Source organism: Dufourea novaeangliae, unplaced genomic scaffold (genome assembly GCF_001272555.1).
Source record: "Dufourea novaeangliae isolate 0120121106 unplaced genomic scaffold, ASM127255v1 scaffold228, whole genome shotgun sequence".
NCBI lineage: Eukaryota > Metazoa > Arthropoda > Insecta > Hymenoptera > Halictidae > Dufourea > Dufourea novaeangliae.
The window spans coordinates 3,575,597-3,595,392 of NW_015374150.1; the positions used below are offsets into that span (position 1 = coordinate 3,575,597).

The window sequence follows — 19,796 nt, forward strand, 5'->3', positions numbered from 1 at the left end:
CTTTCCTTACTCGCTTATCGAAAGATTTCGAACTCGATTTTTAAGGGTCAAATTCTTTTCGAGATTAAACGAATCGTTCGATGATCGCCTAATCGACGAATTAGAATTTCTTCCAAAAATTTCTATTTTCGAAATAATCGTATGATCACGCCTTCGTTTTTTTCAACATTTCAGGGAACGTATATGGTCCCATGAACAAATCGTGCAGGTTCGATGGAATGAAATTTCGATTAGACGAATTTTTGATTAAAAGAATTTTCGATTCTTCAAAGACGACCGTTTGGAATAGGTTTCTCTTTAACACGAACGGTTTCTCGAGTCGCCATTGAAGAGCGCGGACGGCAAGGCAAAAAGTTAAGGACGAATTTCTTTTCCACCAAGGACAAAGTCAGAAGGTGAACATTAATGAACAGTTCGTGAAGAGAAACGAAAGAATTTCATCCGCGCGTTCGTTCCTGGCAATGGCGTGACAGAGTGGGGAAGGGACGGTGGTATGAGGCTGGCTCGGTTTATGGACACAAATTAGAACCGCCTGTGTCTATCGCTCAGAATTCAACCGATTAATCGTTCCGTACATCAAAAATTAATACACAAGAATCATCGACATACTACTCCTCGAAATTCTCGTCAGGCATTCGAAGACGTTTTATTAGTCTAGAAGTTAATATTAATTTCACCGAAGAACGTAACAAACGCGAAAACAAAACCAGGAAATATAAAAACATAAAAACGAAAACTTAATCTGTAATGTTTATTCCGTCGATTGTTAAGTAATGTTAACTTGAAGTAGAAGGAGAATGAAAATACCTTTAAACAAGGATCTCCGTCTTGTTGATTAGAATCGTAGACACAGGCAATGGAATATAACTATACGGTATAAATATAATAATAGTGACAACTAATCAATCAATTGATAGTCAATGAACGATCGATAAATTCTCTTTAGGTACTCATCTGGATTCCGCGATGAAGCCGACAGCAATATCGCAATAGTTAATATACAATTCGTGATATTGCTGCCAATAATAATCATAATAATAATAATGTTAATAATACTAATAGTGCTAGTAACAAATTTGATTAAAGACGGTTCACGTTGATCGTACATCGATTTGAAATATAATGACCGATCGACAATCGAGTTTGTATATTCGCCACGACGTACCAAGCGTCCATCGTGCATGATCTTTTTCTTTATCCAAAAATACACACACACACGCACACACATATGCTCGCTCGCACGCTCGCGCGCGCACACATCGACGGTTAATCAAAGGTCCGAGTAATTAATAAAATGTTAGTAAAATTCGCAGAGACACTGAATGCACATGAAACACATTGTCGTGTAATACTTGTTCACGTGTGTATTGTAAATAAACATGCCAGTTTACGCTACCTTCCTTTTTCTTTTGGTTCCCCGTTATATCTTTGCAGTATTCTGTTTCCACAGATTAAATTCGGGGCCAAAAGATTGGACGTAGGAGGAGCAACGGCTAAATTAACATTCTGTTAACGAAAAACGTACAAAGTGACTGGACAGAATTGTGGCATGTATATTCACGAGAAATACATGATCGTTTCTAATTAAAATCAATGATTAATCGGTTCTTGGTTCGCACGTAAATAAGAGTGCCACCGAATCGTACGAAACGATATCGGTGTATATTATGCAACGATGAGTATCAAAATAAAAAGTATAGCTGCGAAACGTATCGTTAAAATAAAAATATATATATATAGCCGAATTCAATAGAATTGAATTATAAAAGCCTACTTAGGCCAAGTTACACTTGATTCAATCGATTAAAAAAAAAACCGTTCTACTTCCTGGAAATAATGAAGTTATGGAATACTACACGATAATAATAATAATAGGGGAAATGTGTTTAAAATGCCACATACCAGAAAGATTGAACTAGTAAAAAGGAAAAGATGATCTCCAAAAAAAGAAAACGTAAGATAAAATGAAGATGTTTGTAGACGGTGAAGCAACGTTCTCTTCCGTTTCGTAATCGAACGGCGTCGTTTGCCGAAGAAGCTACTTGGAGAATGGGTCCCTAAAATTCTGTTAATCTTGCTACTCTTTACGTTTTGTTCTTTCCCAACTCTACGCGTCTACGGTGTATTCCACTTTTTTTTTTCTACTTTGATTATAAACGCTACTTGTCGCGCACAATAATATTGTCTCTATGGTATGCAATGTAAAATTCTTGTTTCTCTTGTTCGTCTACCTAGAAAACAGTATAAGTTCACTTTTATCATGCATCCGCCCGGTTAATACGAAAGAACTTGCGTTACTGTCTCGTATAATTATAACCATACGAGAACCACTCATGCATGAATATATTCCCTACGCGGTTACACGAAACCGATACACAACACCGTACTTGGTCGAACGTAAATCTGACTGAAAAAAGGAAAAGAGAAAAAGTATACGATCGTCTAAAATATAAGAAACAAACAGTTATACCATTAACTTATCTTTCGTAAGAAAGAGAAGTTAATCTGATCAATGGATCAATTCATTAAAATATCGTTAAATTGTTCCCGTTCGTGGGAATTACTACTATAATTCGCCGCGAACGGATCATCGGAGGGCACAAAAACGTTTCGCCCGATTCTATGCCCAGTCGCAACGAAAACAAAAGCAAACAGAAACGGGTTCGTATGTTTGTCCGTCGGGCATCTCTACTAACAACATTGGTAACAGAAGGCAGAGCTTCCTAAAAGTCCCTACGATATGGAGCAACGTCGGTGCAAGAAAATATGAACATTTCAAAGCTTTCTACACGTTCTGCTCTCCGCGTTCTTACGGTTCAATACAAAAAACTATCCCTTACAAACGAGGAGAAACAGAGCTGTTGCTGTCTTTCAATCCCATTAAAAATGGTCGTTGATCTGTCCGGAATTTTGCAAAAATTTCATCGTATCGTGACGGTGTGGTACGAGAGAAACGGTTTCAATACAATCTCTACTTCGTTTTCTATCAGTTTCTACGGAAAATCTGTGCAAAAAACCGTTCGAGAAAGTAGTACACGCGTTCGACGCTGAATCGACGGTATCCTAACCTCTCTTGTATAAAATAACCCCCAGAGAAGAGGAACTAATCCAACTTTCGGATACGCCGCGTTGTTTTTGACGGCGAGCAGTGAAAAAGAAGAAAAAGTACTTGAAAGGTTCAAAATCCTCGTTTTCCTCAAAATATCTTGCTCCACATCTTCATCATTTTCTAGAAGAAATCTCTGCCTAAGTGGGGACGGTTCGTCTGTTGCGACAATCGCTGTCTACCTCGTCCGTTCGCACTGGCCGCGTGTCGCCGTGTGTTTCGCAACTCCCGATCCACCTCCAGTTCCTCGAGCTTCATCGTCAGACCGAGCTTTTGCTGCACCGCGAGCCGCAGCAGTTGATTCAACGTTTTCCGGTCGTCCTCGGCCGCGGCGAGCTGACGCTGGAGCTCGTCGACCTGCGTTACGTATTCTTCGCAGCGTGCGGCGAACATTGCACGCAGACCTGGGAATAGTGTTGGTTAGCAGGTATTAACACCGAATACGATAAGACACGTGAGAATGAATTATTCAGGTACTCGAAATGGAACAGCACAAAAATACGAATATATTACCACCGACGAGATATATAAAAATAGACCTTTCCATCTTATGGGAGTTGGTGGCCTACCTAAACTGTAGTACCGACACCTTAAAAAGCCTGTGATTGTTGTGACCTCTATGTTATGAGAACGGTAAATCTACGGTGGGTATTGACACTAAAATGGAAATGGGATAACGTAACCCCAGAAAAGTGGGCCGCAAAAATACATTGGATGGCATGTCTATTTCTATACCTCGTCGGTGGTATTACTGAAGAAATAAGTAATTTACTGTAGGGTTGATGTGCTAATAGCATGCACGAACCAGATAGTTTAGTTTGGTTTGGTTATAGTCTCTGTAAATTAGTCCATAAATTCTGTATTTACATAAGTATTAAAAATAAGAAATGTTTTCACAGTCGTCGAAAATATTAGACAGATTATTTTAAGTATCACACCGTGTCAAAAGTACAGAAAACTGTTTAGAAGATAGTAACAGTTTTTCACATAGTTTAAGTTCACGTTAAGAGTGTTCATGCTTTAGTTTAACGAGATATTGCGCTAGTTAAAAAGCTGTTAATAATAACGAATGATTAAAGGATTTGCTACAGGACAAAGCAATATTGTTGATAGCAAACTCCTAATGCAACTGCAAAATCGACTGTCGCGCAGCACGTTAAAAGCAATAACGCGCACATGAATGCTGATAACAAATTATTAGTTTTACGTTAGTGCAATAATGTTAGTAAAACAAAATAGAAAAAAAATGAGAATAAATTAACTATACTCGATATAAATCAGTAAGAACTAAATATCTCAAATAGCAATTACAAACGAAAATTAACTTACTTGAGAATGTTGCAGCGTTCTCCTTCAACATTCTAAGCTCATTTCTCAGTTTCAACATGGTTTCGTTAACAATACTCTTCTCGTTTTCGTATTTGCTCTTCAAGTTTGTAAGTGCCACTTCTGCTGTGTTCTTGTTTGACTTGAGCACTGTTCTCAAAGTTGCGATCTGTTCGCGTTTAGCTGACAGTAAGGCCTTCAACCTAATCACTTGCTCCTGTAGGTCCGCTACTTCCGCCTTGTTCTCATTTACAGATCCTATGATTTACAATAAAGTGATAAATATTATAATACATGATATCTCAGTGAAGCAAGGAAACATAAAATGTAGACATGAATTCATCAAACTCACCCTCGCACACGTTGCAAACATTTGATTGTATTCCCTTAACTTTAGAGAGTTCAATTGTATGTTCAACGGCGCTTCTGAGATGTTTAATTTGATCCATGGCTGTTTCTATATGCTTCGCAATTTCCTTAGCTTTGCTCAAACTTTCTAAATCCTTAATTTGAATATCGGTCTTAAACGAGGTTCTGCACCATTCTATCTTCTCATTCCCTTCTTCCTTTTCGGGGACAATCTTTTCGTGATCAAGAACCACGCGTGACGGAATCTCTCCGTTAACCGTGCAAACATGATGGTACAATTGAGCAAGCTCGTCAGATATATTCTGCAAGTCATTCTGCGCGGAGTCGAGGAAACCACCAGCTTCCACCGCAAGTTTGGATAGAGTAGCAATATCAGATTCAAGTTGTATGCTCCTTTGTTCTGTATCTAAAAGCTGAAATATAACGAATAACGTTTATATCTACGGTGGTGATATTCATCAGCAACTTGCTATTTTTGTTTTTTTATTGCATGTTCATTGAGACTTTATGTATATCAGCTACAAAACTTTCATTGTGAAAGGCAAATTTTATATTCCACGAAAACAGTGCTCGACAGCTGAAGTAATTTTGCAAGACTATACAAAATGTAGAGAATACTGTTTGAACATCGTGCAAACAGGCTCTGTGAGTCTGACTCATGCTACGTTAGATGCAAGTGAAACAAGTAGGATAGTATCCACTGAGTTCTTGTTCCTAAGCACATTCTATTTAAAAGCCACAGTGCATAGCAATTGAGATCCGTACATTTGTTTGAGCACTTGATAAGGAAAAAAAAAAAAACATTCATATAGACACTGATGATATCAACCCATTTGTGAAAACAATAATATGTTGGGAGTACGTGTAGTACAGAAATATTTTCACAAAGGAGTCTATGCTTTAAGAAATTATGGTATATTCGTCAGTAGTTGTTGCAACATGTATAGTTAAAGAGTATAAAGATATCAAAGCAATACAAGATGGGTTGTTAGGACATTAGGAAGCAATCTGTACGGATCATTAAAGGAGCCAAAAGACAAATTGTTATTAAATAATTGGTAAATACGTCAAGGGGACCACACGTTCCAACCTTTTCTCGAAGGCTCTTCTCTGACTCAGGGATCTGAAATGCCATAATTTCTATTCAAAGTCTAAATTTTGAATATTAATTATTGTTGTGCCAGAGTCACAGTTTATTTTACTCTCATTTATCTCCGCGTATTAACTTATTGCCCGTGGAAACTTAATAAATTAGTAACTTACATTTCTGTTCTTCATCATATATATTCCGCAATGTTGCTGCTTATAAGTATGTAAAATAAAAAACTTGATATAAGAGGAAAAAGTGATATGTACCTTATTTCTAAGGTTCGTCAGTTCTGTACGTAATTGTTGTGTTGAATCAGATATGGTTAAACCGTTTTCTAATTCAGCCAAATCTTTTTGAAGCTGATTCACTTCACGTGCAGACATGGTACTCCATTGATGATACTGCATGATGGCCTGAAACAAAACATAAATTACTTGATATGTTCCACACCAAAAGATCCATGTACATTTTCTACACATACTTGATTCAACTTATCCAATGTTGCTTCTTCAGTTTGTTTCTCGGGCAATTTGGAATGAAGGTGATGTAATGATTGCACATGGGCTGCTAATTGCACTATCCGTGCAACAAAAGATTGTAGCTCGTTCTGACTTTTTTCAACTGCATACTGTGATTCCCGTAAGTTTTGAGTAAGATGAGCCTTTTCAGACTCAGCTAATTCTAATTGCTTTTCTAATTTCTTTAGTTCATTCAGATGGATTTCAGAGAACAAATCAACTTGTTTGTCAGTAGCTGAAGTACCTGGTTCCTGAGTCTTTAGATCTGCTTCAATCCTACGTAATGCTGGAGAATCATCTTCTCCATCACTACATATTGTTTGATCTTCTGTTATTCCTCTAATTGAAAGTGCAAGGTTACTAAGATTGTAAATGGATTCGCTATTAATTCTCTGATCAAGTTCTTTCTTAAGAGCATATTTTGCTTCGCGTTCAGCTTGCAAGGATTCAAGTGCCTCTTCCATTTGCTTCTCAGCAATTTTTTTCAAATTTGTTAATTCTTCAACTTGACTATTCAAGAGTTCCACTTCTTCCGTTAGTCTTCTTATTTCATGTTTGGCACCTTCAAATTCCACTTGACTGGATCGTAGACCAGACACCTGCTTCTGTAGTGAAATATTCTCGTCTTCCAGTTCTGAATAATCTTGAAGAAGCCGAGCTTCACGAAATCTACATTCACGCAGCATAGTACGTAAGGACTTTCTTTCTGTCTCTGCTTGCTGGTGATCTTTACCAACTTCTTCTCGTTCAATGAGAGCATGATCGCGTTCAGCTTGTACTCTGTCCAATTCATGACGTAGCTAGATGAAACAGCATAGAATAAGAATCTTGTAAATATTAAAACATTATCATTTCTTTTTGTACATTCTTTCAAAAAAAGGGCACATACTTGCTTCGTTTCATTTTCTAATTCAATAATCTGTGTTTGCAGAGATGTTTCTCGTGCAGCACTTTCACTAAGGAGACTCTCTTCTTGTTCTATACCACTTTTTGTAGTCAATTTCGTAGTTGTCTGAAACTTTGCTAGAGCCTACGCAAGTAAAAGATTCGAGTAAATATTAATCGAAACAACATATAAGTCGCACATGACATCAATAAAAACTTTCATAAAGTTATATGCATTTCACTGTATTATTAGAGCACAACGTAATTATATGCCGTACAGCAAATGCATTTTAATTTGTACAGAGATTCTTGAAGAATCCAAAATTTGTGCCGATGAAACACTTCACTGTACTTGTCTAAGAAGGAAGAAACGCAAATACTTTCCGTTCGAACCAAATACATAAAAGGGGATGGAGAGCTAACCTCTTGTGTGATTTCCAACTCGTGTTTCGTGTTTTCGTAGAGGGCCTCGAGATCGTTGCATCTTTGTTGTAGGGCCGATTTTTCTTCGAGTAAAGCAAGACCGTACTGAGCGGACTGTATTTTCTCCGTAGAAGCTAGATCTAATTCCCGTGAAAGCCTCTCGATCTCGATCCGGAGGTCTTCTATCGTGACACCGTCTGTCGTGGCCATTGCTGCACGCACCTTCCAAGATCACTTCGCTCCTTTCCCCGTCGAATACTTCCTTGTCGTTACCGTAAATATATCGGATCATCGGCGGCCGTGATGTATTTTGAATGCAAGAGCATTATGCGATAGCTTCCGAAACTATTTTCTTTACGTGCCTACTTGTCCGAAACCTCACATCTTCCGAGAATCCACGACCATTTGACAGACGTGAAATTAAGGGGTGAGGGCACGGGGAAAATCACACGGACCGGATGGATACATGTTCTTTTACGTGTTTGCTGCGTTCCTCGAATCTCGTTCCACGATTCCACCGTTCCCTCTTCTCATGACAAGCATACGCATTAATGTGTTTTATTACACAGATCCTTCAAATTTTCTTTTATTTCGAATAAATATATGTTGCTCAGAAGACAAACCGGTCAACTCCATTTTCTATAATTTCGCAAGTTCAATATTTATATTTAATTCCATTTTTATATATTTCGTATCGTGAGTATTAAACATACATCTCAATCATTTGTTTATTCGTGTACAACGAGCCAAATTTAAAATAGAAATGCTGTAATATTATTGATTTTTTTCTATCTCTCAGTTCACGCAGTTGTTTGACTTCTAAGCGGCTTGCATATGATTATTAAGACTATCGTTTTACTACTATATTACGTATATGTATCACAATATTCTTCATTAGTTGGATAAAGTTAGAGATCAATAATTATAAATCATAAAAGTAATGAAACAAAGCATAATATATTAATACTTGTTTGAATACAAAAAAACAAATATTCACATAAAATTGATAATTTGCTTCTAATTGATTTGTTAAAAAGGAACAAAATATTGTACAATTACTAGAGAAACATAATGTTCAGTATTAAATTTATAGATGAACGAATGTATTGATTTAAATTATTCATCTCAGTTGTAATAAAAATTATCAAGGTTTTGAGTTAAAAAGGATCATACAACAGTATACGTACAAAAGGATCAAGAACTAAAAGAGAAATCTATACATTTACACTTTATTAATAATCGATCTCCTTTGCCAACTGAAATATAAATAATACAGATGAAGTATATTTTATTATCGTACACCTCCGTATTCGTAGATACCGGTAATAGATAAACATATATGGGGGAACAGAAAAAAAACAAGATCTCGTTTTTGCCTCTCCGTACACATTCTATTTCAAAAATTCAGTTTAAAAACATAACTTCAAATACTCCGCAATCCTTTATTACTTTGTAGCTTATTTTTTTTCCTCTTCATCCTCTTCATCTTCTTCCTTTAAGTATTAATAGATTAATATAAGTCGAGCTGTGATCGGCTATACACCAATCGAATTAGTTCATACACTGTAACAGTCGTATTCTTTACAATATTCGTACGTAAGTCTTGTAGCAGAGACAAAAGCGCAGGTGCCCTATCGCACTCATTTTTTTATGCTCATCTGAACCTCCGGTGCCACCAATGAACCCCACACCTAAATCGTGTATTTTTCAATGTATGTTGTTTCCTCTCCAATACCCTACATAGTAAAGCATCGTGTCTTTACATGATATACCATGTATATCTCGCGTACACGCGTGTACTCAAACTATACAACATATTGGTCAATGAAACGAAGGAAAATTGCTTACACGAATTCTGTAATCTTTTCTGTAAGTCTCAAATTCATCCAGTGAGAGCACCAAAGGTTACGGTCCATTAGCGAAATACACAATTTTTGATCCTCCAAAATCTCGTCAGATGCACTAGCGCACTGATTACTACTACCAAAATCATGTATGAGATCGGTTTAAGTCCCGAACAGTTAAGTGTATAAAATTGTTGCAGGACACCTGTACTACACAAATACAACGCGCAAGGCGGTTTCAGTTCCATCCAGTCAGGCACGCCTGTCTTCTGAACATTAATACACATTGTCGCTGCTGGTAAAAGTATCAATGTATTGTGCACAGGCTATGCATGTGCAAATCCGTGAACAATCGAATCGTTTGAAAAAAGAATATCTTGAAGCGTAAAAGATGGATCCTCGACACATGCATAAAACACGCCTGCACACGCCGAATCTACCTAGATTGAATAAAGATCTGTGAACGATCTTCTTGTTAATTTAAATTTAATCGTTCGCCCATCGGAACGAATCGTAAAATATTTAGACATCATTAATTTACACCCCAACAACTGCTCATTATTTATAAACACGGCGTGACCATCAAATCTGCTGCAATCTATTTTCCTTCCTATTAGATTCATTCGTGTCCTCTTTTTTCCTTCTTCATTTTTCTTTTTTCTAATCCCTTTTTTTTTTTAGAAAAAACTCTGCACATCTTTGTACTTGTAGTAAACCTAATAGTCTCCTAATACCACAGTGTTCGGAGAGAGAGATATTCAAGACTTTTAAATTCATAACGCTTGTTTCATTTTTATCACCTCATGATTTTCGGCAGATGTTTGACAAAAAAAAAGTAATAGACAAATCGTATCTAAAAATTTTTCGTTCTACAACTTATAAAAATGATTAGTGCAATATTTTATACATTAAAGTAACTTCGTTTTCCTGTGATGTATAAATAAAAGAAATATTGGAATTAGTCACCAGCAACGACCAGAGTATATCTACCTTTTTACAGTACAAAATACAGCTCCTGCAATATATGTATTTATATATGTATACACACATCTCTATGCATATATACATATATATATACATGTACCTAGTAACGAAATATTTCATCATATGTAAGGATATAGTAAGGTAAAATGCAACAGCATCCTCTGAAATCCGTAACAATCGCTGACAGTATGAACAATGGTGACTCTCAATATAACAATCATGATTTTTGGTACAAAATGTGCAAACTTGTACAGACTTCTGTGTTTATATGTATATATACATATATACGTTACAACGACCACTTGACGATCATACCAGTACTTGCGTTCATTTTCACTTGAAGAATCTGACGTACAAAGCACATTTATGCCCTAGTTTATCAGAATCTACCTTAATAGCTCAAGTATAACTGTATATAAACTCGTAAACACTGACAATCTTACAATTGTGCATTTCTTTACCGAGATCTGAAACTAGGTTCGTTATAAAATTAATGATTCAACGATCCTCATTACATCCTTACATACTAAAAATTGGCGTCACTAAACCTTATTTATATGTATTCAGGGCCGGCATGTTCATTTCCTTTCCCATTAATTCTGAATTTCTTTTTTTTTTCTTCCTTTTTGAGTTGCTAGAGAGTTCGAGAGGGAGGACCGGATACAAGATGCGTGGATGTGAGAAACGAACATAACGTCAGACTTATCACAATTTTTGTTCATAGCATTGTATCCCTCTCATGTACGAAAAACTGTAACTATCATTTCAATTTCATCATTGCATAATCTGTCTTGTTTCAATATGAACGTTCGACGAACGTAATGATATTTTGTCGGGCTGACAAAATATAACGCAATAAATGTTGATTCGAATTTAATTACTTTCTTCTTTTCGAAGTATATCAAGAATCCATACATCTTGCATCACAAAACAATGCGCGTACGAGATAGTTTTGAAGGTCAAGGGACAGAGGATTCATGTCTCTACTCTAATTCAATCGAATGTTTATAATATTATTACATTGTAATAGTGTGTGTATTCATGTAATGCTTGAATGTGTCCTATGTGTAAATGTACTTTGTGCGCGCGCGCGCATGTACGGTGTAGTGTAACAGCAATAAAAACAAAGACATCATAAGAAAAAACCCTTGCGAAGAGAACAACGATGTTTAGAGGGGAAAGAAATTAGGAATAAAATGGGCTTCCGGGAGTTGGGCATGGAGAGATTGAAACTCGAACGATTATGACGAAACGCGTTTTTAGCGATTATACCGCATCAACGAAACGTACGTTCGCACATCCCTACCTAGCTACAATTCCCGGTAGTAGCGCGCGCGACAGTAAACGGCTTATCGTTAAGCGAGCGGCACGGATTCCGGTTATATCCTACTTCCTGTCATCCTGATCACATTCACGGCTTATGTGACCAGTTTTGCCACAAATGTAGCACGTCTTGCCTCCAGCCTCGGTACAGTTGCGAGCGATATGACCTGTCTTGTTACAGTTGTAGCAACTTTGCATAGCAAAGCGTCCAGAATCATTACCACCCTCCGGGCAACTGCGCGCAATATGACCAGTCTTGTTGCAGTTGAAACAGCTCATCTCAGGGCTCTATTTAAAAACAATTTACATTATAATGTGACCAGGTGGTTTGGCTGTCTTTTTTTTAAAGCCTTGCACGTTCTAGTAATGAAAAGATTTTCGTAAACTAACAAACATAATAAATATATTAAAATTTCTAATAACCTGTTGACAGTCTTTTGCAATGTGTCCAACACCATTACAACGGTAGCAAAGATCCTGATCCTCTTTACATTCGCGTGCGAAGTGTCCAAATTGGTTGCACTTATAGCATTTGTCACGACCGCGTCCAAAGCCACCTTCTCGGTCACGTCCACGATCACCTCTGGCACCAGCACCACCACCTTGTGGGCACTCTCGTGCGTAGTGGCCCATCCGGTTACACTTGTAACAAGTGCTTGAACTCATGTTTTACGAATCTGTAAAATTAATTAGCCAGACTTTTGTACACAATTTCAGCCAGGAATTGGAAATGGTTGTGATATCGGTTCCGGTTTTTGGAACAATTAACGAAGAACCGAAATGATGTTACAACTGTGATGGGTCAAAAAGGTTCTGGCCTGTATCGGTTTCGGTTACGGTTCCACAGTCTATTACATCGGTTCTATGTCGATAAAGAACGGTTTTTAGATCGGTTTTATTGTTCGATCTTGCATCGGTTCTTTCTACACGAAGTTTAAGAAACGATACTCACCTTCACGTGCTAGTTTGCTTTACTTCAGATAGAAACTGCCAAAAAGGTCAGGGACTTGAGACTCTCAAGGGTAAATACGTTTCTTTATCGCTGAGCCTTTCGACAATCTCTATCTAAAGTAAAGCATTCTAGCACATGAAAGTGAATACCCTTTCTTACACTTCGTGTAGGAAGAGCCAAATCGGAAGATTGAACTATATAATTGATCGAAAAACCGTTCTTAATCGATATAGAATCCATATAATAACGGACTGTGGAATCGTAATCCAAACCAATACAAGTCACAGAACCTTTTGCACCCATAACAGTTATAGTACAATTTCAGTACTCCGTAACTGTTTCAATCACAATCTTTACATAACAATTATTAACAGTTATTTTCGGAACCGTTTCAACCCTTGGTTTGAACACGTGTTTCTGCTCTCAAATACTTGTGCTTTATCAATAATAAATTTCATTTGAACTGTTTTAATCCAAGATAATATGTGAGCAATCAGACTATTATACGATAATATTATGATAAAATCCCATCAGTAACTAGAATACAAAAGAACAAACATATTATTGCATGCATTAAAATGAGGCATCATACAGTTAGAAGTAAAGAAATAAAATTCTGTAAATAGTGAAAAAAAAATATAATATTTTTTCAAATATTCAGTTCTCACACAATTCAGAAATAGAACTATAAGATTTTTTTTAACTATTAATTACAGAAAAATTGTTTCAAAAAATCTTCCATGAAAAGAAACCGAACAGAGAACTGTGAAAAATGAGGAGATAGAAACTACAAAATCACGGAATTAACGACGTCGATGAGACAAAATAGAATAAAAATTATTCGCTACTTTCGATCTTCAAAAAAATATAGAATAACTATTTATATACAATTAACACGGAAAAGAATCTGACGAAATATAAGCTATTTTGAATAACAGGATAAAATGGCATCGTGCATCCGTCCATTCTCGGGAAGTACATAAGAAGACACACGTGTCCGTAGACTCCATAAAATTCTCAAAAAATTATCGTCCATCGTACAACGTGGCTTTATCGCCCCCACTTTGCAGTGGTGGTACGCAAGTACGCCACGGCGCGAAGATGGCATCCAAGACTGACGCCGTACTGCGCTTTTTTTGCCTGGGCATAGGAAAGACTGGCCGAGGGCGAGGTATACGTGCACGGCAATCCGCAGCGTACCGAGCCGGGCGACGAAAACAAAATTTTCTCCATAATATTGAAATACCGAAATAGAAATCCATTTACTGTATAACGAGATACAGAGCCGAAGAAGTTGAGGACCACGTGCGGAATTGCGTAGAAAGAACCGCGGAGCCCGGATTACCGCGACGTACAGCATTGTTCTTTACTAGCGGTGAAACGGCTTACCTCGGGTGCTCGGTGTACACGCACGATGAATCCTCCTTCGGTTCGACTTCGCCGACGCGTCGGTGACAATGGGTCCGCGAGAAGTAGTGTTTTCCTGGGAAAACTCGAACCGATACTCAGCCGGATGATTGCGACGACCATCGACTATAAGAGAGAAGACCGACCAATCGTCGCTACGTTGCCCGCCAAGCTCCCGTTGCAACTGTGGCGACAACGTCTCGCAAACTCGCCACCAGAGGCCTAAACCACAACGACTAATTCATACAAATTGTTCAATAACATCGAATTCATTTAATGAAACGGTCATTTAGATATAAATATTCTCAGACCCAAGACCAAGTTCATCGGATACACTTCATTACCGAATTGATTTGTATAGTAGACCTCAAGCGAAATGAAATATTCTCTTTTCCTTTCTACGCAGGTCCGACACAACTTCTATCACTATACGACGTGAACGCCATCTTCTCTACCACGGCTAACCGTGACCAACATAAATTGGGGAAATAACTTGTTTTCTCTAGAGAAATTGTTCTTACAACTATCAATCTAATAATCTAAAAAACAAGAAGAATGCAGAACATCTAACACCGTTAAAAAATAGTTTTAATCATAATCTCTGAAATACTTCTGTATGTTTCAACATCTCAATTTTGGTATGTCAAATTTGGGTATAGGCAAATATAGATGCGTCTGCACTGCATACGTCACTGATCTGTGCTGTACGTCTAGAAAAGTTGTGTGTATGAGTGAAATAGGGATACCTCTTACACAGTGTTTTCTGTCTAACAGGCCGCGGACACCTCCAATAAGTCCAATACTCAGTTATCGTTCCAGGTATGGAGCAGTAATCGAGTTCAATGATCTACAGTCTCAACAATTTTACTAGCTTATAGAATTTTTTCATATCATTGAAAGCATGTAAAAGGAAATTAATGATTTCTGTATCATATCAAGTCAGTTACACTTCTCTGTAAATAATTCTAAAGCTTATTATTAGAAACCGTTGCAATCACACAGAGGCTGTGATGTAAAAGATACATAAATGTAAGAAAACATAAAAAGCATAAGGATTGTTTTCGTAATATAAGATTAAGGCGTTGTTAATAAAATAGTTATTAAATATACAGATTTTACATTTTACAATAAGATTGTACAAGTATTATGTAAAATGGGTTTTACTTTCTATTTATTTTCTTTATTCACGTGATTTGTACTTCTAGTTTGTACAGAACAATCGATAAGTATTTCCGAAGTATTTAGAAATGTTATAAAGAATGAAGATCTTGTAGTGACGAAACTCCATCTGATGAGGAGCGTACTTCACGTAGTGCTGGCGTCTTATCTCCAAAGATTATGAAAGGGTTTCGAATTTTTTATCAAAGAGTGCAATGAAAGTGCAGTTAGTAACAGAAGCGAAATTGTTTCTGGGGGAACACTGCAGCGCAGAATTACAAAATTTTCTTATACGTATTCCATAGGATTTATTTAGGGATAACATTTAAATGGCACAAACGATTAGAAGAGAACGGACGTAACAAAATTGCTAATATAGACACATTTTATGAGTTCAATATCTGTGCCAATTTGTTTTGAAAACAATCTAACAATAACATTATATCTGCCAAAACTTGTAAATCACTATACCACCCAACAGATAAACGAGAAATATTTCTTACTGATCTCAAAAATCAATTATGTAGTTCCGCGTAATATGGAGGCAAGTTGTTGAAAAAATTCAAACTAAATACGTGATGCAGTTAAAACTTTTTTGTATATAAATGTACAAAATCACTATTATCTTCTAAATAAATAAACTAATAAATATTTTGAAGGTTCAGTATAAAATATAACATAGGAAGAAATACAATAATCTCCACAAGAAAGCTACTTTTAGGGTGTACAAATTGCATTGTATAGGTCAATATGAAGGAAAATAAACACAATTCTTAATGTAGCAAGTCACAGTTCTGATGCAGTCTATCTTGTGCAGGTTATGTATAATACTTCCTGGATCTTTGTCACAATTACCATATATTTGCTTGATATAAAAAATATAATTACAATGTAACAAGACAAACCTTCACTTGTAATGTACAAAAGTTCAGCTGCTGTAATTTCATTATTTTCTCCTATTGCTAATTAAGTCTTCAAATGCTTTATTTAACTGAGTACTAAATGGAATAAAACTAAACGTTTTTATAAAAATCTGTCTTTACCCGAAATACCAAATTCGTTCATGAGAGCTGGATTCTCAAATAAACTAGTTTTTAAGCAACTGCATCTGATACATCAACTAAAAATCCAGTTATTCCAAAAATCACAAATTCTTTTCGACCATCTGAGTTATGGGCAGTCACTGGTTTACTTGTATTCAATGCTTCAAGGGGAACAATACCAAAATGTTCATGGTGTGGTGTGTGTTATCAGAATTTTATAATAATATAGATTAGATATTTTGTTAATATCTGAAGGTGAACGAAGGAATATCACTTTATCTGTAACATATAATTCATCAGTATTCCCCATTATTTGCAAATAATATTTTATGTTTTGAATATATTTATGAATAATAACAAACATAATAAATATATTAAATTCCTAATAACCTGTTTGCAATCTTTTGCGATGTGTCCAACACCGTTACAACGGTAGCAAACATCCTGAACCTCTTTGCAGTCACGTGCATAGTGTCCAAATTGGTTGCACTTGTAGCATTTGTCACGATCGCGTCCATAACCGCCTCCATGGTCATATCCACGGTCACTTCTACCACCACCGCCGCCTCCACCACCACCGCCTTGTGGACACTCTCGTGCAAAGTGCCCTATCTGGTTACACTTGTAACAAGTGCTTGAACTCATGTTTCAAACTCCTGTAAAATTAATTAGCCAAACTATTATGTACAGTTTGAGCAGATATTTCTGCTGAAAAATTCTAGTGTTTTATCAGAAACAAATTTTATTTGTACTATTTTAATCCAAGATAATAAATTACAACAAAATTCCATCAGTAACTAGAATACAATATAATAAACATATTATTACAGTCGTATAAATCAAGCATCATACAGTTAGAATTAATAATGCAAAAGTCTGTAATTGTTGAACAAAATAGAATATTATTACGAATATGTGACTCATAGACAACATAAAAATATAACCAAATTTTTGTAACTACAAATTATGGACAAATTGTTTTTAAAAATTTTATGTTAAGAGAAGCCGAACAGAGAAATGTGAAAAATAAGAGACACGTGGAAACAATAAGAATTATTCTCTTTCTTTCGATCTTTACAAAAATACAGAAATATATACGTATTATAACACGGGAAGGAGGTTCGTGAAATACGTAAAAGCTACTTTCAATAACGGAATAAAATGGCATTGAGCATTCATCCATTTTCGGGGACTACAAGACACACGTGTTCTTTGGGATGCGTTGTGTATAACAAACATTGTGTCCGATTTCAAGGGTTCCGTTGGGAGTACCAATATTTTGTGGCTGAATTAATAACCGTTATTCGACCATTTCTCCATAAAAATCTCAAAAAATTATCATTCGTCCTACAAACGTGGCTTTATCCTTCTCACTTTGTATTGGTGGTACAAAAGTACGCCACATCAGAAAGATAGCATCCAAGAGTTTAGCATCCAATAGCATTCAGTGATATCTCCGCAGATTATACAACTATAATTTAGTCTTTTTTTATATAATTTGGTCTTTCAACGAATAGTTTGGATGGCCGAACAGAGTTTGGTTGCCTCGCCACGACCAAAAATTTTGAAACAATTGTAGTCGGCCAAGCGTCTCGATGTGATGGGATATCGAGGTTTCACAATTCATTATCGATATTCTCCTTGCCCCGAAGTCTCATTGGTCACCGGTGACCGACACGCGACCCGCAATATAAACACGCAAGAATAAAAATATTTAATTTTACTTTTTCCAATGTACTTTTGCAGAATTTTTATGAATAAATTGTGAAACTTCTCCTAACAAAAATGAGTACAAACTCGAATGTAATCGAGTAATTGTTACTGATACGTAATTGTACCAGTAGAATGATGTATTATATGAATTCTGTATTATTGAAATTTGAATGACGTCGTGTTTGAAATTATTATCATCAAGATAATCTCGTCAATTTGTCTGTAACTTTTATGAAAGTATATTTAAGTCACAGAATGTTTAATTTTTTCCGCGTGTGATTCATTCTGAGTGTTTACATTATAAGCCGGTGGGTCAATCAATGGCGGCCTTCCAGACTGCGAAGAAAGGAAGCCATCAATAACCGATCTCGAGCAGCTTGAAAAGTCAGAACTGTTCTTACTTTTTCAGGCGTTCGAATATTTTGCCCGATTTGGACTGCTTGTACTTTTTATCAGAAGTTCGAACATGTTCGAACAATTTAGTGACCCATCATTAAGAATATGCGCAGAACAAAACGAGACGTATGTAGCGAGGTGAACATCAAAAACAAAATTTCCTCCATAATACTGAAGAATCGAAATAAAAGTTCATTTAATATATAACAAAAAATTGAGTTGAAAAAGTTGAGGGCCACGTGCGGAATTGCATAGAAAGAACAGTAGAATCCGGCTTATCACGACGTACAGCTCTATTCTTTACTACCGGTGGGTGAACCGACTTACCTCAAGTACTCGATGAACACGAACAATGAATCCTCCTTCAATTGGATTTAGCAGTTGCTTCGGTAATAATGGGTGCGCGAGATGTACTACTCCCTGCAAAATCTCGGAGCCGATATTTAGCCGGATGATTGTGAAGACCATCGACTACAAGAGGGAAGACGGATCAATCGTTGCTATATTGCCCGCCAAACTCCCGTTGCAACTGTGGCGAAAACGTCTCCCGAACTCGCTACCAGAGGGCTAAAACGCAAGGACCAATTTGTGCAAATTGTTCAATAATAAAGAATTTGTTTAATGAAAAGTTCGTTCAGATATAAATATTTTCAGATTCAGGATCAAATTTATCGAATTGATTTGTATAGACCTGGGCAGTCCTTAAGCAAAGTGGAATATTCCTTTTTTTTTTCTTCCGGTACAGGATATGAACTTCAGTCACTACCCGGCGCGACGCCACATTTCTCATAACGGTTATTCGCAGTTATTCGTGACCAACATTAATTTGAGAACCAACTTACTTTCTCTACTGAAATTACTTTTCCGCTAAAAATTTAACAAGATATGACTTTATTAAAAATAAATTATAGATAGGAAGAGAACTCAAGAAGAACACAGACAATCTAACACCGTTGAAGAAACCTTTTTATGTAATCGTAATTTCTGAAACATACTTCTGTATGTTTCAAAATCTCTTGTCTGCCAGTAAATGTCACGGCGTAAAAGAGAGTTCTCATTTTAATTGACGAGTCTTAGTCCTAAGGTTTTGTGTGATCACAATAGAATGGACAAATATTTAGATTGTCGGTGTGCAATTTAGATGTATCTACAATTTCAACAATTCTACTAGTTAATACAATTTTTTCAAATCATTTAAAACTATTAAAATAACTGTAATTTAATGGATTTTATGAACCTTTCTTATTCCTAAAGCAAAT

The 19,796-nt window shown here is 36.4% G+C and overlaps 2 protein-coding genes and 1 long non-coding RNA gene across 3 annotated transcripts; all 3 read right to left on the reverse strand.

The window, feature by feature from the left end:
* Window positions 1–2,679: 2,679 nt before the first annotated feature.
* LOC107191634 (protein bicaudal D) lies at window positions 2,680–8,167 on the reverse strand. The gene is made up of 7 exons (XM_015580721.1): window positions 7,718–8,167; window positions 7,299–7,439; window positions 6,373–7,209; window positions 6,158–6,304; window positions 4,785–5,214; window positions 4,436–4,690; window positions 2,680–3,510 (listed from the first exon to the last, which is right to left on the reverse strand). Exons 1-7 carry the CDS (start codon window positions 7,925–7,927, stop codon window positions 3,230–3,232), a joined length of 2,301 nt encoding a protein of 766 aa, XP_015436207.1. The 5' UTR covers window positions 7,928–8,167; the 3' UTR covers window positions 2,680–3,229.
* A 2,027-nt stretch (window positions 8,168–10,194) lies between these two features.
* Window positions 10,195–14,403, reverse strand: LOC107191606 (CCHC-type zinc finger protein CG3800-like). The gene is made up of 3 exons (XM_015580676.1): window positions 14,210–14,403; window positions 12,292–12,545; window positions 10,195–12,156 (listed from the first exon to the last, which is right to left on the reverse strand). Exons 2-3 carry the CDS (start codon window positions 12,532–12,534, stop codon window positions 11,932–11,934), a joined length of 468 nt encoding a protein of 155 aa, XP_015436162.1. The 5' UTR covers window positions 12,535–12,545; window positions 14,210–14,403; the 3' UTR covers window positions 10,195–11,931.
* A 1,829-nt stretch (window positions 14,404–16,232) lies between these two features.
* LOC107191724 lies at window positions 16,233–18,997 on the reverse strand. Its single transcript, XR_001516281.1, has 3 exons — window positions 18,865–18,997; window positions 16,819–17,084; window positions 16,233–16,707 (listed from the first exon to the last, which is right to left on the reverse strand). It is a non-coding gene; the product is annotated as an uncharacterized LOC107191724 (long non-coding RNA).
* Window positions 18,998–19,796: the final 799 nt, after the last annotated feature.